Source organism: Otolemur garnettii, unplaced genomic scaffold (genome assembly GCF_000181295.1).
Source record: "Otolemur garnettii isolate 467f Iridium unplaced genomic scaffold, OtoGar3 scaffold00035, whole genome shotgun sequence".
NCBI lineage: Eukaryota > Metazoa > Chordata > Mammalia > Primates > Galagidae > Otolemur > Otolemur garnettii.
Genome location: NW_003852430.1, coordinates 2,972,192 through 2,999,212, shown reverse-complemented (window position 1 = coordinate 2,999,212; position 27,021 = coordinate 2,972,192). Strand labels below are relative to the sequence as shown.

The 27,021-nt window shown below is 37.9% G+C and overlaps 1 protein-coding gene across 1 annotated transcript in view; it reads right to left on the bottom strand.

Moving 5' to 3' along the window:
- Positions 1-1,818: 1,818 nt before the first annotated feature.
- MLIP (muscular LMNA interacting protein) overlaps positions 1,819-27,021 on the bottom strand; it is a 158,536-nt gene continuing 133,333 nt past the window's right edge. Inside the window, exons 13-14 of the mRNA XM_023513121.1 lie at positions 13,358-13,411; positions 1,819-2,146 (exon numbers count right to left, since the gene is read on the bottom strand). Of these exons, the coding sequence (XP_023368889.1) occupies positions 2,141-2,146; positions 13,358-13,411 (60 nt within the window). The 3' untranslated portion in view covers positions 1,819-2,140. The remainder of the gene's footprint in view (positions 2,147-13,357; positions 13,412-27,021) is intronic.

Below are 27,021 nucleotides of genomic sequence, written 5' to 3'. Positions count from 1 at the left end.
TAATATTTCAAAGCTTGGACCTTCAAAATTAGAGAGGTCCTCAGGGATGTGAGTATAAGAGCTATAATGTATTGTTGGTGGGAATAAAAATTTATGTACCTCTTTCTAGAGGGCAACCTGGAAGGATGTAAGCAAGATAAGTACATACACACTTCAGTACTAAATAATTCTAGTCCTGGGTATATATTCCAGGGAAATTTTTACAGAGGTCCACAAGGGGACACACTTAAGGAGTGCATCACAAGTTGGTAGGATAGAGAGAAAAGGCAACCTGAGAGACCAAGCCCAGGTGGGTGAGTAGGTAAAATATGGTGTGCCCCCACCAGCCAGAAGTAATCCTCTAGACATCTACAGAGCATGTGTATGGAACTTGAAAACATAGAGCTGAGTAAGACAAAACAAACAAAGTATAAGCAATATCATTTATTTTCATTAGATATATATGCAGACAAAACAATGTATAGCTTCAAAATATACATGAGCAAAAGACAGACATTAAACACAAAAGAATGTGTGCCTGTAGCAGGAGAAGGGAAGATAGAAACTATTATAAATGATAATCAAACGCCAATCAAGCCTGCCCAGGAGGAGCTCACCCTAACTTAGGATAGCAATCTCCCATGAGCTGGGGAGTGTACCAAGCCAACCTTTCACTCCTGAGGCCTCAGATATATGCATGCCCGACTGGAACAATGATGGAGTAAATGGCTTGATCTTAGAATCCGATTACCCAGATTTGAATGCTGCCTCTACCACTTACTAGTTTGGTTTAACCATCTAGAGGAGCCTATTCTCACAAACCTGAAATTTGGATAATATTTCTTACCTCCCAGGTTCATTGTGAAGGTTGAATTCAGTTCATATAAAGCCCTTGCTGTGGCTCCTGGCTCATGACGAGAGCTCAGTGCATCTTGGAGATCATTATTAGTCCTCTAAAGGAGGTTTCACATAACTTAGCAGGTTGGTGAGGAAGTGTTTTTGTCGGTTTGGGGGAGGAGAGATATGTAGAAAGACTTATAGAGGCTCCTTCACTCCTCTAAAACCAATGGAGGGGGTGATGAGAACTTTGAATTGCCTATTGCCAGCTGATGCCTGATAACAGAACATTCTGAAATAGCTGTTGGAGAATAAGGGAGCCCAGTTGCTCTCCCTAATTTGCCCTGATATTGGGGTGATAAAACAGTGACTGGGGAGCTGTGGCTTAGAACTGGCTCCCGGGGATCATGGGCTGTACTCGAGGGGTGAGGAAAGCACCTCCTTTGCCATCAAGAGTCCATTGTCCGGAATTGCCGTGGGTCCTTCCTTAACGCATATTGTCCTAGGCTACTCAGATGGGCAGACGGAGGAAACCACATACAGGAGGCCAGGACAGACTGCTGGGGAGGTGTGAACAAGGCTGATGTGGCGGCCTCAGGGCCTGCCTCCGAGGGCTCCCAGGACTGTCAGCGCACTGTGGGTTCTTCTGTCATCTCTGTTCCTCTGAGATTATAGGAAGAAATCGATTCTGGAGTAACCTTCACTGGAATCACATGGTGGTGGCAGAGAGAGAGCAGGATCCGAGACACTCCGGGGTCACGGAGCTCATCCTGACATGCAGCCTGGGAAGGCAGCGCGTGGTGGAAGAAACGCCAACTTTCTCTCGTCCGCGATCTCCCCCAGGAATCTCTGAATATTAGTGTCCCCTAAAAGTACTTTTAAAAACTGTTGTGTGTTTTTTTAACATGTAAAAAAAGTAAAGCAAAAGGGAAATAAAACTAGATTTAGCTGGTAATGTATGCATTAAATAAAACTAGTATTGAAAAATAATCACAACCGTTCTTTTGTTCAGCCATGATTCTCCTTTATTGGGCTGCCAAATATAGGGGCGCATTAGTACGCATTAGTATTGCTGTCAGCTTAATAGAAGGCATTAAAGGCTTGAAGGGTGGGGCGAGAAGTGGTGGGTAAATCTCTCCTGTGCCGGGTGTGAGTGGAGTACTGTGATGCTCTATGTCCGCAGCAAACTTTTTAGTTCTTCTGCTGCATTGCAGTTCATAAAGGGAGCGCTCATTCTGAGAAAAACAAAAGTTCCATCTAGCAAGTGGTTAGCACCAGCATTCCATAAAACTTCAGCAGCCTGTCTTCAGCTTCTGCTCCAACTTCATTGCTGCAAAATACGAGAAAATAGTAGGTTGATTGAGATGAATACACTCAGGAAAAAAAATGCCTGAAAACTATACATTAATATTTGAGCAGAACATCTTATATAAAAAGTGGTTGCTGCCATAATAGGGAAAGTGTGGGGTGCTCTGCCCTCAGCAGCTGCTTTCTGTTTGCACTGTGAGTGAGTGGCATAGTAAGAGGTGCAGCTCTAACTTCACTGTCAGATTCTAATCTCATGAGAGCTCAGCTGAGCAGTCTGCTCTCCTCCAAGGAGTCAAGGTGGTTTTGAGGGGCTTGTGCAACCTTAAGGAACAGCACTGCTATATCCCAGGCACGCCCTTCACCCTTCACTGACTTTGCGGCCACTTTACCTTTATTTTAGCATTGGGGCATCTGAAACAAGAAGGCAGAATGAAAAGGGTTTTGATTAAGTCACTGCGTTTGCAAAGTGAAGCATCACAAAAGACAGACTGCAAAGAATCCCTTGTTTTTTCTTCATGTATCGATTTGCTGGAGTTTATAAAGTTGCTGTGTGGTAGGAGAGCGATTCCAATGATTTCTTTATCCACTCCATCTCAGTGTGTTCCTAGGTAATAGGGTTAGACTGTCTGGAACAGATAAGATAAACTTCACAGAGTGGTGGTGGGTGTTAGCGACTGTGAAGACAGGTTAGACACAAGAGGGGGCAAGATGAGGAATTTATTTCTTATATATGACTCTGATGGGATAATGTGATAGAATGACACCAATGGAGGAAATGACCAGAACTTTCATTTCCAGGTGTGAACTCATGGCTGGCAAGGGAGCGTTCTAATATGGCTGGTGGGGGATAAAGATCAGTTGTTATTCTATAACTCTCTCTGCATTGGCCTGGGCCAGACAGTGGGGTGAATAAGCAGGGTCTGACCGAGTTGTGGCTTTAAGTTTGCTATGATTTGAAAAGGGCATGGCACAGCCAAGAAGCTGAGTGGGACAGTGACACATGGAACAGTCTGCGTTATTAGGAGAAAGTGTATTTGGTAGACTAGAAGGAAGAACAAAAAATACACTAAGACAAGGGGGTAGTCTCATTACTACCCCGATTTGTCAGGCCCTAGAAACCCAATGGTCATAAAATAAGAAGTGAGCTGCAGCTCATCATCTGGAATTCTCTGCAGCTTTCTATTGAAAGGAGACAGTGACTCAAAGACATCTCTTCCTTAGCTTGTCTAACAAATAAAAACCACCGTTAATTTGATTTCCCTGAAAGTACTAATATTTACTAGTGAAAATTATGAGAATTTAAATAAATCATCATCATTTGGCTAACACTTGTTAAGTATTATGTATCACATAATCGAAGCACTTTACAGATACTATATTTTTCACCATAATAGCTTGCTTTAACAAAAAACAAAACTCAGGCTCGATAAGGTTAAGTATCACACCCAAGGCCACAGTGCTCCACATTAAACCCCAGTTCACTCCGCATTTTCTCTCTGTTTTTGTTGTTAGTGGAGTCATTACCAGGTTACCTTAGTCACACTAAAACTTGTACTGAGTCTTCTTGGTGAGACAGTCAACTGTCACCAGAGAAGTTTAAACAAAAGATATATCAGGAAACACGCTGGAGATAGGATTATACCATTAAAATAAAACATGGAGCCAAGTGCCCTCTAAGTTCCCTTTCAAATATAAAATGTTATAATTAGATAAATCATGAAATCAGATTGAAGAGGATGAGGTGGTTGATACCCTGGCATCACGCTGGCAAACTTCAGCACACTTTCTCAGCTCTTCCTGAACCCACGGGCAGATCAAAGTAATGTTTGGCGCTACCATTTAGCAGCTGGTTGGAAATGATGTATGATGCTCTGACAGATAGAGCCATCATTTTAGACATTTTATGAAGTTTTCGCTTTGCTTTGCCAATATCAGTATATCGGTAAAGAGCTAACCAACTGGGCAGAGCAGAGCTGATCATTTGAGACACACAGATTATTAAATAAATAAATCCTCCTTTCAGACTAGCACGCTGGCAGTGAAGGCTTTGCGTTTTATCATTTTGCCAATTAGCGACACACTTATTTTAGATATAAGAAAGAATTTAGGAGACTTTGAAAATCTTCATTTTGAACAGAGTCAAATTCAACTGTGGGTAATGAGTGATATTGTCTTGTGAAACTTTAATCCAGTGTTACAGTTTCTTTTTTTTTAAAGAATGTGCTGCGTAAATTGGTTTTTTATTCCCTTTTAGTGTAAAACCAAATAGGCAAACTCTTTCCTGCATAATGAAAGCAAAATGATCTACATATATGTTCTTGTAAATATAAAACCCAGACCTCATGTATCCAGAACGAAAAGCCATTTCCAGAAAATGTATCCCATGACATTATTAAATGCTGCATATTTATTTTTTTAACCCCCGGCTATTTCTAGAGATGAGGGCTTGCTCTGGCTCAGGCTGCTCTCAAGGCAATTCACCTGCCTTGGCCTTTCTGAAAGATTTCAAATGTATTTTGCACATTTATATAACTATTAACTTTAGTACAAAAGCACAAGATCTGGTATAAGAATCTCTTAGGTCAGAACTCTATGCCCTGATTTCCAAATAATTATTAACCCCAATCTGTTTCTCTGGAAAGATTAGAAATAGTCTCCTAAGCCATCACACAGAGGAGTTGTAAGGTCTTTTAACTCCTGACTTCTGCTCAGCTTTAAAGTGACTCATTACAACACTAAACACCTATAAACTGTTGAGTGCCTTTAAAGGGAAGACACCCACACTGTGATACTCCCACCTCTCTTAGAATAGATTTAACTGAGTTCTTAGAAAACAAATGAGACCTCCTTCTTTTTATTGGCTACTTCAGAGTCACACTCTCTCAAAGTTTAGTTCTGATGCTTGCCCACCAAGTTTAAGAATGAATGGTAATTAAGAGGCTTCATTCTCCCTACTGAATAAAGGTTAAGAGGTTTCCCTCCCCCTTATTTTTCTTACAGCATTTGCTTTAGAAAACTAGTCATTGTAAGTGCATCCTCCTGTCTTTGAAATATAGTTAAGTTTTCCCTTTGGAAATGAGGTGAGTATTTTGTCAGACCCAGTAGAGTCCTTCTCAAGGACTTGGGCACCAAAGAAGACAGCATCACTGCCTTCTGGTTTCCAGGGAGGGGAAGACCCCAACTGCAGTTGATACTCGGCTGGCTCCAAGTTGTAAACTACCTCTGGCACTAAATAATGAGAAGCTTATTTTTCCCTTCCCTTGTGTATAGCAGACACAGATGCTCACCTCAAATTCTGGGTGAATTTAGGATTAACTCTGTGTAATAAATGGTGCTGTCAAGTTGTCTTACTCGAGGACAAATTTAATTACTGTTTATCTTAAGAACATACACATAACAGGTGTACCTGCTTGGCTATAGGAAAGGTAAGCGTTTTTTCCTCTCTTTGCAGTCCCTTAGCAGTTTGCCTGAGATATCCATCACGTTTTATTTTAATGTTTATTCAGTAAGAGCTTTTCTTTCACTACTATCTTTGTGAAGAAGACTTCTGAGTTAGCCAAAAGGTATTTAATTGTATTTCCCCAAAACAGGATGGGGGCTTACACCACAGGAAAGTCATTTATTTTGATGGGTTCATTGCTGCCAAATCTGGGGGGTAGGAATATCTTTCTTTTTGTGATTTCTTTATCCACAGGAGTTCCTAGGCAAAGTGGCCATCCATTCAGGAGCCAGTATTAGGTGTCTTTATTTTTATATGACAAATTTACCTTTGCCTTATTTTTATAAGACAAGTATACCCTATTCCTGTAGCCAGTTGTCTACCAAAGCCTACAAATCTTCCTTTAATCAGCAGATAATAGCAATCCAGGTACCAAGTTCTTGCCTGAGATTACAACCTTGAACTCTCAGCACTCTCAGATTCATCAAGGCTTGATTTTGAGAAATAATATTTTTGGGAAAATGTCTGAAGGGAATAGAAAGAGCCGATTCCTCTTGATAATTTTATTTTTACCCTTGATTCAAACCAGAAAATGAGAGTAGCTTCTGTGAACAAGTTACTTCATTTCTCTTTTCTCTCTGGTGAATAAACATAAAGGAACAGGATGGTTGATTTATAAGACTAGAATCACAGGTATCTGTAGAGGTTCTGAAATTCAAAATAAAGTGAACACAAAAAGCTTACGTGCCACCAAAGTGGCCAATCAGTTATCATCACCTTTGTAGGTAAATTGTTCTCTTGCCAACCCTTCAATGTTTATCAAAAATCTGCAAAGAGAAGAAGCAAGAAAACAGGAAAAGAATTTGCTTAGTGTGTGTTTCATGGGCAGCTAGTGAATGATTAGTTCTCAAGTTGTGTTAATAACAACTGAATCTGAAAGGTCAGAGTCAAATACATCTAATCCTCTTCTTACAAACCAACTAACCCTCAAGTTGAAAATAAAATACAGCAGTCCTAGGGCTGCCTGTAGCAAGTCTTGCAAAGAGTAGCAGATCTGTTTATATCTCATTCCCCAGCATGACTTGCACAATTAAGCCTGTGGAAAGGGAAGCGGGTTATAGAATCATTGCAGAAGAAAGAGTTGCTGAGCTCACAAGACGGGATAAATACAGCAGGAATAATTGTTTCTACTAGAATTTAATTTTCTCCTGGGTAACTCAACTCAGAAATCATCTGTCTCAGGCAGGGAGATGCTCTCCTGTGTGATGTTAATACTCGCCTACTTGGAGATTACTGCATTGGTGTGAACAGGGAAAATCTACAAAAGTGCTATCACTGGAAAATTGATCAGTCAGAGGATGCATTAGACAAATAGATTATTTAGGGATCTCTTCTGCTTATATGAGGGTTCACCTGTGACCAAGTATCTTGAGTGTCATATAAAGTACAAATAAAACATTATTTGGAATTTGGCACTAATTCCCCAGACTCAGCTGGTATATGTGTACACATACCAAATACTATTCCAACCCCAGCCTGAGCAGTTTCTAAACCTTGAGTAGTATGTCCGGGAAAACATAAATAAAGCATTATGTTCTACTAAGAAAAGTACAATGACTCTCAAAATAGAACAGATCTCTCAAAATTAATCTACCACAAGTTAAAGCACATATTATTCCTGCATGCCATTGGACAGGAATTGGTCACTCAAATTTTCAGTAATTAAGAGTATTCACTGAAACAAAATATATTTTTTCTTTTTTAGTTTATTTTTTATCTCAGATTAATGTCAGGGTACATGGGACTAGGCTACATTGCTTGTATTTGTTCAGTAAAGTCGAAGTTGTAAGTGAGCCCTTCACCCGTGGAGGTGTGCCAAATAAGCTTACATTGTGCTCAGGAGGTGAGAGTCTACCACACATTATTTTACAAGCCTCATGTTTTTACGTTCTCTTTTTTGTTTTCAAAGTTAAATAACAGATTTGATTGGCTTTATTAACTTGCCAATGAAGGAGCTGTAATTTGAGAATCTCAATGCTTGCTGCACATTTGAATCACCTGGGGGAAATTTTAAAGGTCTTTGCCTACCTTCAGAGAGTCTGGATTTAATTTGTCTGGAGTGGAGCCTTGCTATTGGTGTGTTTCAAAAGTCACTACGAGTGATTCTAATGTTCAGCCAGCATTGCACCACTGAGCTAGATAATAAGTGGAATTCTTCTTCTGAGTTATTTTCTTTGAAATGAACATTAGAAATCATAAGTTACAAAAATGATAGGTGTAGCAAATCAGATAAATCTGGGGTCTGTGTGTATTTAAATAAATCACTCAATTAATTTTTAAAAATGTATCTACAAATTGCATGATTGGATTCAAGAAATAAGTGTCTGGTAATAAGCAAAACAGACGACTACCTTTAGTAATTGAAAGAAAAACCAGGGGGAAAATTCTGAGACCTAATCAAGGGCTCTACCATAATTCTTTATTTGCATTGGGTTTGTTCTTTAAGCCAGATAGTCCAAAGAACAGAATTACTTTATAAAAACAGATTTTTTTTTGTTTATGTGGGCAAGTATGTGGGCAAATAAATAACAGAAAGGGTTTGGGAAAAAATACATGGGTTAATATTAGCGTACAACCACATATCATAAGGTGTTGTAAAAAGTTGTTAAATTTTTCCAAAATGTGCCAATATTACCAAGAAATAAAATACTGGGAAAAAATGGCCTTTTGCTTAATTATTTATGTTCATTTTAATATTAACACTGTCTCTCACAGATGTTAAACTTCAAACTCTTATTTTCCTTTCTGACATTGTCCATATATTGCAAACCTGAGTCAAAATTTTTTTTTTGGCAATCTTATCTGCTAGCTTAATTTTAAGTTTGTCTTCAAGATTGTGATAATCGGTGTAAAAAAATACAGATACTCCACCCACTCTGTTCTCTTCAGTAACAGAAAGTCTTTCACATTACCTAACATTCAGAAATTCTCAATTTATTATCTGAACTGGATGCTTTTGTTATTCAAATAAACAATTGATTTTATTTTATTGTGTAGATAAAACCAATGTGAACTCACACCAAAATTACTATTTGAGAGAAAGACATCTGATTGTTTTTTTTTTTTTTACATTCATCTGTAATGTTCAAATTTATTTAATCTTTCTTCTACTTTCGGCCGTGTGTATGTACAACTTTTCAATATTATACAATTTGACACCTTCATATTTTCAGCCCTTTCAGGGCTGAGACATTTGACAAAGAGTTAATATCTTTAATATATAAAACAGGTACCCAATAAGAAAAATATTACCATATCAGTGGATAAATGCATAAGATAATACGAAAACAAAATAGATAAAAATAAATTTAGATCTCAAGAATATGGGGAAAGGGGAAAGGGAGGGGAGGGGGCAGGATGGGTGGAGGGAGGGTAATTGGTGGCACCACACCGATGGTGCATCTTACAAGGGTACATGTGAAACTTACTAAATGTAGAATATAAATGTCTTAACACGATAACTAAGAAAACTCCATGAAGGCTATGTTAACCAGTTTGGTGAAAATATTTCAAATTGTATATAAAACCAGCACATTGTACCCCATGACTGCATTAATGCACACAGCTATGATTTAATGAAAAATAAATAAATAAATTTAAGAAAAGAAATACAGAACTTTTAATGTGCAAAGTAATGGAAAAAATTACTTCCCCTTTTAAACTGGCAAAAAATTTAAAATATCATTTTAAAAGAGATAAACATTTGGATAGCATAGATAGAAATTTAGATAAATATCTTTATCTAAAGTAACAATCTTACTGTAGATTAATTTAGATATTAGCTAGAGTGAGTAAGTGCTCATAGGCTCCGGGCAGGCAGAACTGAAGTTGATCTTTACACAGACACTTCCTAGCTATATCACTTTAGGCAATAGATGATTCCCCTTATTCCTAGTTTCCTCACCTATAAAAGGAATCATCATGATAGGTAACTTAGTATGTTTTGTGAAACATTAAGACAAAGTGCACAGCACTCTTTCTAACATACAGTAACTTCTCAATAACTTGCTAATGATAACAATGATCAGCATACAGACAGACATTATAATACACTCTCCATAGGATCAACTGCTATAATTGCTTGGGACAGCAATTTAGCTGGATGTGTCAAAAGTCTTCAGATGCCCATACTCATAGACTCAATAATCCTATTTGTAAAAATGTGTCATAAAAAGTAATCAGAGGTATAGTGAGGGATATAAATACCCACCTACTCACAGTACACCTTTATATTTTAATGACCAATGCTATAGTAGAATGCCACATCCATCTTCTGTGATAGAAGTTTTAAAATTGGCAGAATAGGAATATCAATTTATGAATAGTGGATAATATGTCCTAAATTATGGAAAATGTCCCTGGATGAAATTAAGATTTCATTTGAATTTTCTCATTCCTTCTTGTCTATTATGCTTGGAGGCTGCAATATTAAGTATGCTTCATTTGTGAGGGGATCTAAAATGGATGTCTGAGCTCACGCATTTCCCTTCTTAAAGATAGGTTTTTTTTTTTAAAGTACTTTTTCATTTCATTTCCACTTTACCTGAGAGGATGTAGAAAAAAAATTATTCAACTATTCTTGCTTTTAATGAACACAGAATTAAACCAGAGAGGGAATATTTCTTTACAGAATTTTTTTTTTGTCTCCACAGTATAGCATTCATGAAAATAAGAGAGGGTTGTTTTCATTTATTTTTCTGCTTGTCAGCTCAAAACATGAAAGAAGGTAAACCTTTACATGAAACGTAGAGTCCACGATTGAGCTGGTATGCTTCTGTCCTTAAGCTACACACCATGTCCAAAATTCACCTGGTGAGGACAGGGGGGCGCTCTATAAGCCAAGCAGTCACCCTCCAATGGACTGAAGCTGAGACACCACGTGACACTGCTACTCCAACCCCTCAAACACACCATCTGGATTATGCAACATCCATTGACCCACTGAGCAGTGATTTTCAACCAGGGTGTCACAGCACACTGGTGTGCGGTGAGAGGATTGTAAGTGTACTGAGAGATTTTTTAAAGATCAGTAATTAAATTATTTTCTAAAGAAGGTCAAAGCACAGGAAGTATATTCTGTTTTTAACTCTTTTCTTTAATCAACATGATTTAAGTGTGCTGTGGAAGTTTAACTACAGGTTCAAGTGTGCCATGAGGTAAAAAAGGTTGACAAACACTGCTCTAGGGAAAGAAGACAATAGTGATTTCACATGTGAATCCGAAGAGAAAAATCACAAAGACAGACACTCAGGGTAGAAGGACTTGGTTTATAGTTAAATGCAACACACAAGGGGAATTCTACGGCCACCTTTCACACCAAGCCATAGTAAGAGTTTACTTATTTCACTATCAGATGTTTCTGACCAATACTGACTGGGCCAGTGAGTCATATTCTTTAAAAACAAAGCATGATAGCTGGGCTTGGGGGCATGCACTTCTATTCCCAGCTACTTAGGAGGCTGAGGTGGAAAGATCCCTTGATCCCAGGAGTATGAGGCTGCAGTAAGCTGTGATGGCACCATGGTACCCCAGCCTGGGTGACAGAGTGAGACCTAGTCTCTTGAAAATATAAACAACCAAAGCATGGTTTTGTTAACATTTTTGTTTTTGTTGTGTTGTGTTGTGTTAATTCAGATTAATATGAGGATACAAATGATTAGGCTACATTGTATGTGTTTGTTAGATAAAGTTCAAGTTGTAATTGAGCCCTTCACCCAGGGGGTATGCTGTATAACCTTACATTATGCACATTAGGTGAGAGCTTACCAATCCTCCTCCCTCCTTTCTTAAGCTCTTTCCTTTCTCCCCCCTTCCCCCAAAGAAGGATATCCAGGGTATACAAATGGGAACAAAGAGGTCCTTGCTGATGACATTATCTCATACTTAGAAAACTCCAGAGCCTCAACCATAAGACTCCTGGAAGTGACCAAGGAATATAGTTAACCTGACTGGGTACAAAATCAATGTCCACAAATCAGTAACCTTCATATACTCCAATAACAGTCAAGCTTAGGATCAAATCAAAGACACAGTACCCTTCACAGTAGCTTTAAAGAAAATGAAATAGCTGAGAATATACTTAACAAAGGACATGAAGGATCTTTACAGAGAGAACTGTGAAACTCTGAGAAAAGAAACAGCAAAGGTATTGACAGATGGAACAACATACCATGTTCATGGATGGGAGGAATCAACATTGTTAAAATATCCATACTACTCAAAGCAATTTACAGGTTCAATGCAATCCCCATCAAAGCACCAATGTCATACTTTGAAGAACTTGAAAAAATAGTACTTCATTTTACACTGAACCAGAAAAAAACCCACATAAACAATGCACTTAAAAGAAATAAAAACAAATAATAGGTCATCACATTACCAAACTTCAGGTTATTCTGTAAGTCTACAGTGAGCAAAACAGTGTGGTATTGTCACAAAAATAAAGATATACATCTATGGAATGAAATAGGAAATGTGGAGATAAACCCAGCCATGTTTTGCCACTTGATCTTCAATAAACCAAACAAAAGCATGCACTGGGGGAAAGAACGCCTATTTAATAGAGAGTGCAGGGAAAACATGCAGAAGACTGAAACTGGACTAGCACTTCTCACCACTTATGAAAATTGGCTCTCACTGGATAAAAAAAATTAAATTTAAGACATGAAATGACAAAAATTCTAGAAGAAAGCATTGAAAAAACTCTTCACAACTTTGGCCTGGGAAAATATTTTCCAATATTTTATAAAGAAGACCCCAGTTGCCAAGGGCAACTGTAGCAACATGAAAAATAAATGAGTGGGACATGATCAAACCAAAAAGCTTCTGCATAGGTAAGGGTACAACCACTAAAGCATACAGACAACCTTCAGAACGGGAGAAAATATTCACATGCTATGAATTTGACAAAGGGCTGATAACTAGAATCTACAGAGAACACAAACTAATCAACAAGAAAAAGGCAAACAATCCCATTCATAAGTGGACAAGAAACATGAACAGAATCTTCTCTGAAGAAGGCAGATAAATAGCCAACAAACACATGAAAAAATGCTCATTATTCCTAATCATCAGAGAAATGCAAATGAAAACTATGCTGAGATGTCACTAACCCCAGTGAGAACAGCCCACATCCCAAAATCCCAGCATGTGGAAGTGAACAGAAGAGAACACTCTCACACTGCTGGTAGGAGAGTGGTAGGATTGCAAACTCATACACCCTCTATGGAAAGAAATATGAGGAACCCAGAAAAAGCTAAAAGTGAACTTCCACTTGATCCTGCAATCCCATTACTAAATATCTACCAAGAAGAAAAAAATCATTTTACCATAAGGACATTTGCACTAGAATGTTCATCACAGCCCAATTCACAATCACCAAGATGTGGAATCAACCCAAGTGCCCATCAACTCATAAATGGATTAATAAACTGTGATATACATATACCATGGAATAGCATTCATCCATAAAGAAGATGGGGACTTTATATCTTTTGTATTAACCTGGGTGGAACTGGAGAACATTCTTCTTAGTAAAGTAACACAAAAATTCAGAATCAAGTATTCAATGCATGCAATACTAAATGAAACCAGTAAATAAACAACTGTACCCCGACATGAGAAAAGCTTGATTTTGTTAGCATTTTTTTAAAAAACTGGTTTATTTCTACAATCTAATGTCACATGGAAATAGAGAAATGGCCAACTACATCTCCAATTGTATCTTACATTTACCTCTTTGGAATCAAGGGTTCCATGTTCAGGAATAGCCACCGTTTGTTGACTCAGCTTCACAGAGAAGGTGCCCAGGATGTGATCAGGAGTAGAAGTGAGGAGAAATAAATGTTTAAATTTTACTTAAATAACCAGACAATGACATAGTATATTATTGCAGATAATAGTAGGTTCCACCAAATGTAAACAATAAGATAAATTGTCATTAAGAAAATAAAGGAAGATATTTGGCAGATGATGAGTACTTTGAGCATATAGCCATATCTTTATTTTTGTGTCACACGTAAACTCCAACAATGCTTAGCATAGACCATCATTAATTATTTCTTGAATGAATGAATGGTTAAAACACACGGACAGATTTCAGAGAGAGGAAACAAAGTTTAACTGAGGTTTCAACTCTCACACGCAGGCCCCTAAGGAAAAGCTTTAAAGCAAAAGTAATAAGTCATGTTCAAACCCACAGTAACGTGGATGCATCCGTGGATGGTGAAGAGTAACTGGGAATGGAGAATGTTGTGCATTATTGGGAATATAAATGTGCACCAGAACTCTGAGCACCAGAACTTCGTGAACATTGCAGTCTCACCAGACGATGTTATTGAATGTAATTTAGAGAGGAAGCCTCTTTTACGTGAGAATTTTTATTATTGCATGGTCCTTTTGAGCACCACACATATGCTTAAACTTACTAAGTAGAAGACAGTCATTGATATGCAGGGCAGGGAGACAGACAGACCAGGAGACACACACACAAAGAGGGGGTGGGAGAGCAATCGTTTGGAATGAAATCCATTTACTCTTTTTTGGTATTCATCTTCTTCCTTCACTCCAACATTAGGGTAACACGAGACCCATTTTGCCAGGAACCGTTCCTAATTTACTCTACTGCCCTGAGGAAATCAGGGCTACTGATTTGGACCCCTTCCATGTTCAACAGTGTCCTTTGGGGGGCAATAAATCCATGGGACAGTAACCCAATCCTAATCCTCCAGAGCAATTTGTAGGCCAGCAAAGCACGCTGGTCCCAGAAGGACTCCAGCTCTGGCTGTTAAGGAAGCCAAGGAGGTCTCCTCCTGACATTTCCTCAGGCTTCTCTCTGTCCCAGCAGACTTCCAAAAATAGAGCCTGGTTTTATTTAAAGTTTCCATTTCACTAAATCTCCATTCTGACACTCTGTTCCCAACTATGAAATCCTTAGGGTATCAAACATCAGGAGTCTTCCTAGATACCTGAGACCGTTGCTTTTTATAGAAGCATCATCTGGCCCCAGAACCAACTAGAGATCTAAATAGCATTCCAGAAAGCAGGTTGATCGGTCTCCAGGCTTATGGTCAGACCCTAGGAACTGCTTCAAACATTAAACCCAAGCTACCAGTCCTGGAGATGGCAGATACCCAGGTTAAATGTTACAATATTTATATGAATCATCAGAGTTTGTACAATGTTGAATTTCTATTCTTCTAATCTCTTAAAATAGAAAAGAAAAAGTATCCAGAAATTTTTAAATCTTACTAATACCTCAATAAAATATTCAACTGAGATTGGGAAAAAAATGGAGTCATTATCTAATGTTAATTTTTACATTCCATTCCTTCTTTCCAATGAGGTACTCATTAATTTTAATCTGTGTTTTTAACCTGGAATATAAAAAAATGTATGTGTTGACTATCTTAATCAAAAAAGAGAACACAAAGTGACTGGTCCTGATTAATCAGTGAGCCCCCAGTCATTTATATTTGGCTTTGGCATGCTTTCTTTTGTTTATGAGTTTTATCACAGTAGGCTCTCCTTTCAATTATCTTTGAGTTGACTGAAAATGTGATATTGATATCTTGTGAAGACTTGTGGATTTAGTCATGATTATTTATTACATACGCACATGATAAATTCTCTATACATATTTATTCATTAGTTTTTACCACCACCTAGCAAGGTGAACACCAATATTGCCCTGTTTCCTAGATAAGGAAACTAAAGCACGGAGAAGGAGCACAACTTGTTCAAGATCCAAACTAGTAAATGAAAGAGGAATGTTGGAATCTGGGACGACAGGAGCTTGTAGGGCACTTTATTGAACTTGATTCTCTTAGGCAGTGGAAAGTCATGGAAGTACTTTAAGCAAGAAGGGGCGTGGATGGTCAAATTTTTAGTTCAAAGAAGTGTTCCAGTGGCGGATGTGCAAAATACAGACAGCAGGTAGGGGTGTGGGGTGGGAGCTGGAAGGAAGGAAATGAGGGGGAGAAGGAGGAAGGGTAAAAGGCCAAAGATTTAAATGATAAAATGTCTCAAAGGATAAAATAGACTCAAGGTTTTCAGGGTGACTCTAGCCCTCTTACTGTTCCAGGTGAGCAAAAATGCAGCAAGGACACATATGGACATTGTTGCTAATTAAAAAAGAAAAGCTGGGAGAGTGGAGAGAGAGAATGAATGCTGGTCTCTGATGAATGCAGTGCTGTTGTAATGCACAAGGACTGCAGATGTCAAGAGGAAAGAATACTAAAACAGGGTGGTCTGAAAGTCCTGCCAGTCAGAATGGGAACGAGGAAACAAATATTAAAAACAGTTTCTCCATAGGCGAATGGTTTTCTATACAGAAAGTAGGGAATTCTGAAGGACAGAGTGTCATCCCAGCCAGTTTCTTTCATGCTAAATGTTCTGGAAAACAAATTACTATTTTGCCTCCAAAAAAAAAAACCTGGTAAGTTACTACTTTTCTAATCAGAGCATTATGCAACACAGGAAGGTGAACGACAGGGAAAGCTTGAGTGAAATGAGATGAAATATACTCTCATCCCGGATGGAGAGTCCAGTCCTAGATATTGTATAATCTGTTTCATTAGATCTTTGCTTGATCACCGCTGCTAAATAATCAACAAGGAGCATTTCAATAAAACGTCCAGTTGATTTTTATCACACTCTTGATCCTAGCTGTCACTAAACTAACATAAGACCTACTAAGTGTTTGTACCAGTGTGGGGGCTTTCTCAGAAATGCACTGCTTCTCCAGAGCCATGTAATCTCCTCCAACAAAGAGATAAAATACCCTCACACAAATAGGGAAATCAAAACTTAGCAATTAGGAAAAAAGGAAATATGCAAAATGTGGTTAAATAGTTAACTAGACCTTTAAATTATCTGGGCAATGGAATTCAAAGCTCTAGCTTGTGGGAAACAGCTCTCTGTTCTTGAGTGAAGAGAAAGCAGGCTTTCTTAACTGCCAGAAATTATGAAACTTAAGAAGTGTTGCAGAAAGTTTTAATATTTTAAAGTGAAAGAGCCATCATATTCTGTCCAGAATTTATTTCTTTGGGATTTTGCTTAATCATATTCTCTTGCAGATTCTTCAGGAATCTGTTCCTTCTACTTCTGTCTCTCCACTGAGATTTATGAACTACTCAAGTTAGAATGCAACCTTCTTAAGTTGCAAATTACTGTCTGTTTCATAAGGATAGTATATGTTATATTATTATTATATTGATATTATAATATATTATATATTATTATATATACTGTCCTTACGAAAATAGATGCCATTGGTGGTTAAGGAGTATGTGTTATTCATCTTCAGACACAAGGTCCACCCAGCTCAGAGTAGACACTAAATGAATACTGAATGAATAAACTAATGAAAGGAAGGATGAGTGAAATGGTTAGAGAAACAAAAGAGAGATTTTTGACTTGAAAAATTAAAGAATTCTGAATTAGTCAAGAATTAGGACATATTTAATGCATTCCTCATGGTATCCTCATTGTGAGACGACTTTGCAAACTGGAAATCCTTCAAGTAGAACTGTCACACAAGCGAGCTTGGTTTGATCCTTATAATTCTTTTGCCTTAAAAATAATTAAATTAAGTTATCAATGTTTAAGTCCACAGATTCTACCTGCAGGCTTGTACTTCTGGTTTCCCTTGAACTATTCAAAGATCTTGCAACACTAACATTCCAATTATCTGGATTGGAATTATCAGACCAGCTGCCCCTTTTCCAAGAGGCTAAGGCATGACCATGTCAGCACAGTCCCCAGCAAGCCTACTGGCCTCCTTGGGCCAGTAACCCGAGGTCACCTATTAATCACGATCACACATGTGCTATATATCTGCCTTGCTTCATTGATTCTGCAGAGCTGCCTGGCCAAACAAGGAATTTGAGTTTTTAATTCCAGAGTTCCAGCATACCACAGTGCACGGGGGGTACCCAAGAAATCTTGCCAGCTTTAGATTCTGGTGCAGTAGGTGTAGAGAGGGATCTGAGAGTTTATATTTTTAGTGATTTCTCAGTTCATGCTTACAAATGCACTACCACAGGTTGCATAGTGAAACCACAGCTAATGTCTTTGCTTGAAGACATTGATAGAAGAATCAATGGAATAGATTTGTTTCAGATATTTATCTGTTTACAACTGAAACTAACTATGCTCAAAATGTTCTGATCAATTACATTGTACTGCAGTTCTATAATTATATAATAGACCATAGATCTGTCCATTAAGTACCTTCTAATGGGCCAGGCACTTTGCCAGATATTAGGACTATGACAGAGAACAAACATTGTCCCCATTCATAATACTATACTATATGATCTAGTGGAGAGACAAATAATAATTATATAATCAGGAGTAAATAGATGCAAACACAAAATAGTGTATTAGAAGTAAAAGTCCTGAGTACTGTAAGGATTTAGAATGGATAAATCTGATCTAGTTAAGAAAGATGGAGGAATTAATTTTGCCAAATTTATTTGTTCAAATTAATCAACATGAAAAAAGCCAACAATCCTTTATATCAATGGGCAAGAGAGAGGAATAGAACTTTCTCTCTAGAAGACAGATGGATGGCTAACAAATATATGAAAAAATGCTCATCATTCCTAATCATTAGAGAAATGCAAATCAAAACCACTCTGAGACACCATCTAAGCCCAGTGAGAATGGCCCACACAACAAAATCTCCAAACTGCAGGTGCTAGCATGGATGTGGAAGGAAAGGAACACTTTTACACTGCTGGTGGGACTGCAAACTAAGACAACCTTTTGGAAGGAAGTATGGAGAATCCTCAAAGAACTCAAGCTAGACCTCCCATTTGATCCTGCAATCCCATTACTGGGCATCTACCCAGAAGAAAAATATCCTTTTACCATAATGCTAGTACTAAACTATTTATCGCAGCTCAATTGGCAATCACCAAAACGTGGAAACAGCCTAAATGCCCACCAACCCAGGAATAGATTAACAAGTTGTGGTATATGTATACCATGAAGTATTATTCAGCCATTATAAAAGATGGAGACTTTACATCTTTTGTATTAACCTGGGTAGAAGTGAAACACATTATTCTTAATAAAGCATCATGGGAATGGAGAAGCAAGAATCCTATGTACTCAATTCTGATATGAGAACAATTAATGACGTAGTACACGGTGAGGGATGGGGGAAGGGGAAAGCAGAGAGAGGAAAGGAAGAAGGGGGTGGGGATCACAGTGTGTGACACACCTTTGGAGGGCAGTACACAGTAAAAAAAAAAAAATGAGTGCACACAGGGAGAAAATTCTGAGTGAATGGGCAAAATGAGGAAGAGAGAGAGTGCCAGGAACTGAGGCTGGAGAATTACTGTGTAGGCATTTCATGTATCAACCCTCCTTGCATTGAAAGAAGTAAGACCTTGCGAATGCTTATTAAATGAATGCTGTCAAACATGAGTTTGTCTCATTTCACCCAAAGACATACAAACTGATTAAGGATGAGGCTCACCCTTTCCTGGAAGTTTTGCACCAAACCCTAGTTGGTTAATTTTATTGCTCAAGATTCTCTGCCTTGGAATAATGCATGGGCAATGCTTCCAGTTGTCCTCTGATGGGGCCAGTTCATGATAATGTGCTTTCAGTGATAGAAACACGCTACCCCAATTCAAAAGAGAATTGGTTATATGTCTTACAGATTGTAATCTGCATTAACCCAGATATTTAAAAGGTACCACAAGAAAACATCAGTAGCTTAAATACATCAATTATTACAAAAGTTTTGAGAAATCACGAAACATAAAATCTGTCTGGATGGCAACAAAGCCCTCCCAGCAAAACCAATGAGCTGAGCAAGTGACACTCGCACCAGTGACTAAGAAAGGAGGCTGCTGATGTGTTTCTTGGAAGTGAAATAATGGACCATAACACAGTCTGTGTCAAAACTTTCATAGTGGCCTACATGTTTATAGTTGTAATTTTAAAGCATGGCATCTATTTTTGGTGATGCCCAAAAGTTTACAAGTTTGTCTATCTCACTAACTCCCTAGGTGACCTGGGAAAAATCGCTTAGTGTCTGGGCCTCAGTTTTCTCAACTTTGAGATCTGAGCCCTGACTAGATGGGTTTCAGTTCCTCTTCCACTTGAAGAATTAATGGGTTCTTTGATGGTCAAGCAAAAATTCAAAAAAAAAAACAACTATTAATTGATCAATGATATTGCTTCCAAAAGTAAAAAAGTGATTCCTCTTTGGAATCCCCTGCACTCATTCACAGCTGAGATAGAAGTTATGCCTAGGCTGATGATAAAAATAGATTCCTCAGAGGAGGTGACCTGGAGTGTCTAATATCAATTCTTAATTGTGCTAACCTTTTCCTCACATGCACTTACTATAAACACTATAAGTTTCACAACATTCCTTTGTGTGTTCCCTGAGTGTTTTATGTTCAGTTGATAACATACAGTAATTGATATTTATAAGTTGAGATGAATGTAAATTATTTTATAAGCCCACAGAACATTCACCCTTGAGTGACAGCCACTAAGGTTGTTATCCTGGAGTCTCAATTCTAAGCATACCAGTAGAGAAACAAAGGCATTTTCTGCTCTAATCTTTGTAATAGATCTGAAATACAGCAGAAAATTCTCAATTTATACTATTTGTATTCTTAGCCTTTTCTTTTCCATCCCAGGAGGCAGAGACTTAGGATGTGTTAGAATTCCTCCTTCCAAAGAATGCTTTCTAAAGGATGGTGTAATGGAATATTTTTCTCTCTCTTATATGTTCAGCCTGTTTGAAAACAAATACTACATCCTTTGTGTGCTCACATTTTTCATCTAGAGTTGTTTCTTTCTCAACTAGAAAAAACCCTTCCCTAAGGGGATTAACTACACCATTCACTATTTTTAGTACACAGCTCCCAGGTTGTAATGAAAACTGAGCAAAATATATATTCTAACTCCATTTTAAGACTAAAAGTAAATTCTAGAAATTGAAATTGGAATTGACAAGGAAGCATATTTGTTGTTCTTTCTGTGTATCCTTGAAGGGCACAATTCGTTGCTCAGTACTACAGGCAAAACACCATTTTCAATTGTTTTCAATGTCATACCAGTCTAGTATAATCGTAAACCAAATGTCTACTCCCTTACAAAAGAAAATGTTGGTGGAATGTTTTTCTCTCCCTATTCTTTATCTTCTAAAGAATACATGTTAAAGAATGGGTGTTAGTAATTTTCTTCCAATATGAATTATAATAGAAAATCAACAGCTTGATATTAATACTCTAATCTTCACCTTGTTGGACTCCCGTCCTTATCCTACTACCATCCTAGCTTTTCCAAATTGGCCACCAGTTATCTCCAGGTTTCGGGAAACCTATCCCAGAGCCCAGGAGTGTCAACGGCTATTAATTGATGTGTCACAGGGATATGGAAGCATATTAAGGAAGATAAATATGGCCGGGCCCCCAGATGCACTGTACCGAGCAAACCACATTCTGCTGTCCCCGAACACTACACTCCCAACAGCACTGTTAAGGATTTGGGCTTGAGGGGTTGGTTGAGAAGGGAGAGGTTATATGACCTGTATGCAGGCAGATAAGTTGAGGACTATAGGAGGTCAGACAATTAAGTTTGCAAACTCATCCTAGAAAAAGTGCTATGTACCTCATTGCTGAATATCAAAGTCCTCCCCTCTGGAAGCTGTGCACCAACACCAGCTCTTAGTCCACCCTTTAAAGCAATTTTGAAACTCTTTTTCCAGAAAGACCATCAGAACTGTTGTCGTGTGAGGTCTGACAATTAAGTCTGCAAACTTACCACCATGTGCTCACGCTGGCAGCAAGTACAAATGCTGTAAGGTTTTATAATGTGGATATGTCAGTGTCCCCCAGCTGTGTTCGTGTTAATGTGTGGTGGTATTTTGGTGAGTGGTGTTCATAATTTCATAATTTTCATATGTTTTTCTGTGCCATACAACAACTCTAATGGTCGTTCCAGACAAAGAGTTCCAAAATTGCTTTGAAAGGTAGACTAGGCATTCAGTAACACAGCAAAATTTCACCCTGAAGTGTCAAAACAATAGTCTCCTTCACTGTCCAAACATCACAAAGCACATATAGCTTTGGTTGCATGGGATAATTAAAAGGATAACAAAATAAGGTAATGAGACGATTAGGTTGAACTATGTCAAACTGATGTTTTTGTAGTACAAGAATTGCCTAATAATGAAAATTCATGCAGTTCAACCTAATCTAAGAGATGCTTTAAAAATAAATAAATGATAGCATTTCAAGAAGTTAGACAAGCAATTTTGTTCTAAGGTAAACTAGATATACATCGTTTAAAGACTCGATTTGCAAAGATAAAAATGCTTCCATCATAGTTTTCATTCTATCTCAGGGATAATCATGCACGGCTCACAGCCTCCTCCCTCTACAGGGCATTCCCTCAGCTGAACGGAGTCCTCACTCTGAGTCATTTGACTGTCTCCCCAGCTGAATGCCCACAGCCAGTGACTTTCAGGGTATGAAGCCTTAGCTTCTTTGCAGTTTGTGCCCTAAAGCCGGCTCCCTGTGAATCAGGCCCAAACTGGCCTTTACCTGAAAATACATTTGCTCTGCACTTTGTCCTTCTCAGTTCAGATTCACTTGCTCCCCTGAAGAATGCTTTTCTGAAGAACGCGCCTCCAATCAATCACAAACATGAACCCCTGTCCTAGGCTCTGCCCTTAAGGAACCTGATCTAAGGACACCACACAAAGGAGAAGGGGCAGGTGACAGCTGTGAAATGCAGGAAACTGACATCCCTCAGCGTTTCCTTCTCAATGAGATGAAACTGATGGCAGCTTATTTTCTCTGTGGCCATAGAACACAAGCCTAGTCAATCACTTCCAAGGGGCCAGCAAGTTATTTTACAAGATCTTAAAAAAAAAATCATCTTTCTCAAAGTATACTTTTTCTCACTAAAAATGCCATCCTGCCCGCCTCTAACTACACATCTCTTTCCAATTAGCAAATTCTTAATTTTTAAAATGATTCTTTATTTAAAATGTCAGAATGAAATATCCCAGCTAGATTCTGTATGTTCGATGCCAAACAACACACGAGCTCAGGGACAGGTGTTTTTGTCACCAAGATTAAGCTGAAAAGAGAAATATGAATAAGAAATTGATTGTTCTCGTTTTCCCGGAAAAAAAAAATTCCAAGTCTACTGTTTGTGATTAAATTAAGTGCATTTTAAGAATGATGAGTGGCAATTAGATAACATGAAGCATGCCCAGCCTGTCATGAAGGTGTCTATTGTGTCAAAATGTTCCTTTTGCCCTCTAGTGGAGAACTTAGCTAAATATGGTTCTTACTTCATTTGGCAGAACTGCTTCTCTGAAAATACCTGCCCACTGGCATTCATTTTTTAATGTCAAAAGTCCAATTAATTTGCATTCAGCCCCTTTGAACAGAAGGATATTTATGAACGCATTACACAAATGCATCCATTTTGAAAACAATTTGGCATCATTAAATAGTGGACATATTTTGGAATGAAAAACCTTTAAAAACATTAAAAACCCATTTACAGGTTCACAAAGTATTTTTTGTCCTATTTTGCTCACTTCAAAAATTCGCTCTGTTAAAGCATCTTAATACTTATCCTATTTCTATCTTTAAACATTTTCAGAAAAGTTTTAGAATTGAGAGTAAAGCCCCTTATCTCCATGAAAATGGAAAATAAATTACCTCGGTCTATTCCCACAGAAAGATTTCTAATCCTGTCTACAGTTAGAACACAAACAAACATTGTTAATGAGGAGATCAGAAGGAGGATTTTGCCTCCGATCAAGATGTCTTATTTCCGAGTAAATGTGGTTGACTCGGTCCACTTTTGTCAAGGTATTTTGTACATACTGGTTTTCTTAGCCACTAAGCTTTGGAACCGCGGCTGCCAAAAGAAAGCTGGAGCCTGGGGATTAAGTGTGAAAAATATTGTGGGGTTCATGATAAAACACTGTGGGGTTCATTATCAGGCTCTGCCAGTAACTCATGCCGTGACCCTGGGTGTGTCACTTTGCATCCTTGGCCTTCAGCTTTTTTATATGTTAACTTTTTATATGAAAAGTTAAATGACCTCAGTGGTTCGTTCAGTCCTGAGTTACATATATAGCAGCACATTGGACCAAAGGGAAGCCTATGTGTGATTCTAGGGTGGTGACAGTGAATGATGGTGATGCTGTTTCATTACTTGATTTTAGGAGAGAGTCTCTTAAGAAAAATTAACCAAGCAATAGTTTTTAAACTAGTCTGTGGAATCTTGCACAAATTATTGACACTTTCCGAACCTGTTTCTTCATATGTAAAAAAAAGGGAATAAATCTACTTTATAATTGTTTTAAAACTTAAATCTAATAATGTCTGTAAAGTAATGACCTATGGTCTATTTTTTCTAGATATTAGTTTCTTTCGGTTTCTTAATTTTTAAGCCTCCCCCACCCCACCCCACCCGACCCCACCTCATTCTCCATTTCTTCTCCCTGCGTCAGGTAACTCATTGTGCCCAGGAGTATGTAAGCTATCTAGCAGGCTTCAATCTTGCTGACTCCACACCGTATCCCCTCACTTTCACTGCTTCTTCCATGCTCTGGTCTTACTTTATTTTCTCAAGTTTCTTTTCTTTCTTGACTTGAAATCTTCCCCCATGCTCACTGTCCTCTGGAACTGGAACACCCAGCCCACTTACAACCTTTACTTCTTTTCCGATCTCAGATCACACATCACTCAGTCTTTTCTGACTCATCCGACTAAATCAGGACCTCTGTTATATATACTCCAGCTGCCTGAATGTCTTCTGCAGGGCTGCTGTCATAATTGTCACTGAGAGATGGATTTCTTTTTTTTCTTTAATGTTTGTTTTTCCTGGGAGGAAATAGAAGTCCCTGGCAAAGGTCCCTTGTATGTCTGTCTGCTGGCTTTCCAGGGAATGGTCAGCACAGCACAACACTTAGCACCGAATGTATACTCAATAAACCTTTAGGAAATGAATAAATAATTATTGTTTTGTCAACTTTCAGATTCCAGAGTTCCTAGACTTCCTGTGGGAATAAAAAAGTGACAAAGTCTATACTCTTTGTTTGGGGCAGGAAATTAGGCTATTACTTAGACAAAGTTTTTTAACCTTGAACTAAATCACCTATAATTCAGTGTTGGTTTTCTCATTTTGAAGCTATGTGTAATTGCAAACAGGTTATCTCAAAGGGGTGTCGCTTTATTCTTCACGTATACTCATGAAAGATTTTTCACATCTTTAGATCTAAATATTTGCAGCTTACGTTAGAAAAAGTAAATTGTTATTTCAAAGACCCCCTGAGCCTTTGAGCCGGTAGGTGAAATTTAGAATTACTTTATATTTTTCCTCCTCCAGATAAGTCATAATCGGCTTTAACATCTGTTGATTGAACTTTGTTAAAATATCAGCAGAAACCTCATAAAAGACAGACCCTTTCAAGACAACTACTAAAAAATTAACCTGTGCTTGGAAATAGGGCTGTAATATTAACATTTTAGTTCTTTTATTGTATTTCTGTATTACAGAGTCAATTCTCTGATCAGCAATGCAACAATAATTCCAGTAAAGATGTTCTCAATAATGTTCACAATATAAACTTTACCAATATGCTGAATTTGAAAATAAATACATAGGAGGGGAAGTGGAGAAAAAGAAATGAATGAGGAGAGTCAACAGTTTGGGGGATGAAATAGCCAAAGAGTTTAAGGAAAGGATGCTTGTGGCCTAGGAAGCAAGTTAAAACCAGTATGTGAAGAGGCCTTTCCCACTACCCATCCAAGACTGGTCAGTAGTCTCTTTCCTTCCTCAATCCTCCTACCTCAATCACACAACTGCCTATCACAATCAAAACTCAGCCAAGGCTCCAGGATAGAAGTACCACTCCTAAACCTCTACGCTGTGAAAACAAAAGGAGATAGCTGGCTATTGCTACTGAGTTTATTTCTACTATTCCCTACCCTGTGTATTTCTCATTTAGAATATATTTGGCCAAGTAAGTTCCCTTGCTGTTCTGACAGATGATTCAGCCTTGGCTTATTATAAGTAGAGTGACTGACTCTTTCCATAGAAAAGAGAGAAGGAATGGGTGGAATTGGGCTGGAAACACCTTCATTTTGCTCACACGTCATTGGCTTCCTTCTTTGTCATTGCCAAAAAGTTGTATTTCCTCCATATTCTTAGTCTACAATCTCAAGGGCAGCAGTTAGAAAAACAGCCTAAGAAAAACTGATCAACAAATATTCTGTTGACATATCATAAAGATAAAATACATTTCAAGTAAAATGCTTCATTTTTCTTAGCAAAAACATAATTCTAATATAAAGGATTCTTATCATTTAAAACCTCTTATTATGATAAAAACACTTGAAAAGTCAATCAGATGAAAGTACACATTGGTGGCTGTGGTATTCTTTTCAAAGAAAAATGACATAATAATTGAAGTAGTGGAACACCAGAAAAAATATGTACCTTTTGATTCAATAAACCCATGAATACTGGATGTGTACATGCTTGATCCCAATTGTAAATGTCACTAGAACATGGAGATAGTTTTGATTAAGAACTCAACCCAACATTTTATCACTTAAACCTAATAAAAATATTCTGTTACCAGGCAGTGCCTGTGGTTCAAAGGAGTCAGGGCGCTGGTCCCATATACCGGAGATGGCAGGTTCAAACCCAGCCCCAGCCAAAAACTGCACATATACAAAAAAAATAATACACTATATATATATATATATTCCGTTCCTTAAGATAATTATACATATATAGTATATATGTAAAAAGATATATGCTGTTTAACAGTTATGTTTCATTATACTTACTAGAGTTTTTATGAGGAAAAAAATTAACTGTAATTTAGCACTTATAAGTATGTCAAGATAATTTTTTTCTTTTAAAGCTATTTTTCACAATGAAGTTCCTTTCCTTGTTAATCAATAGAGAATTTAAAGGGCAAAAGAGGAAAAATTTATTATTACAAGGGAAGTGTAAGGTTTTCTTTCCTTTTTTTTTTTTTTTTTTGCCAGGTATATGGGGCTGGTGCCCTACCCCTTGAGTCACAGGCACCACCCCAAGTATAAAGTTCTCTATGAGGTAGAAACTTTGAGATCACCCAGTTCATAGAAGTTTTGAGTTTAGGACTTTTAGGCCGAGCTCAAGAATTTGCATTTTTCTACATCTGCCCAGCTGACTCTGACACCATCATCCCAATTTGAATCCTGGAGTTAGAAGTTTGAAACTAAACACAGCGCCCTGTTATTACAATGGAGAAGAGAAAAACCTGCAGGAAAGGAGTGAAGCGTGTGCACAGTAGCACTTTTGTAAATTAAATCGCATGTGCACAGAAGAGCAATCCAATATTT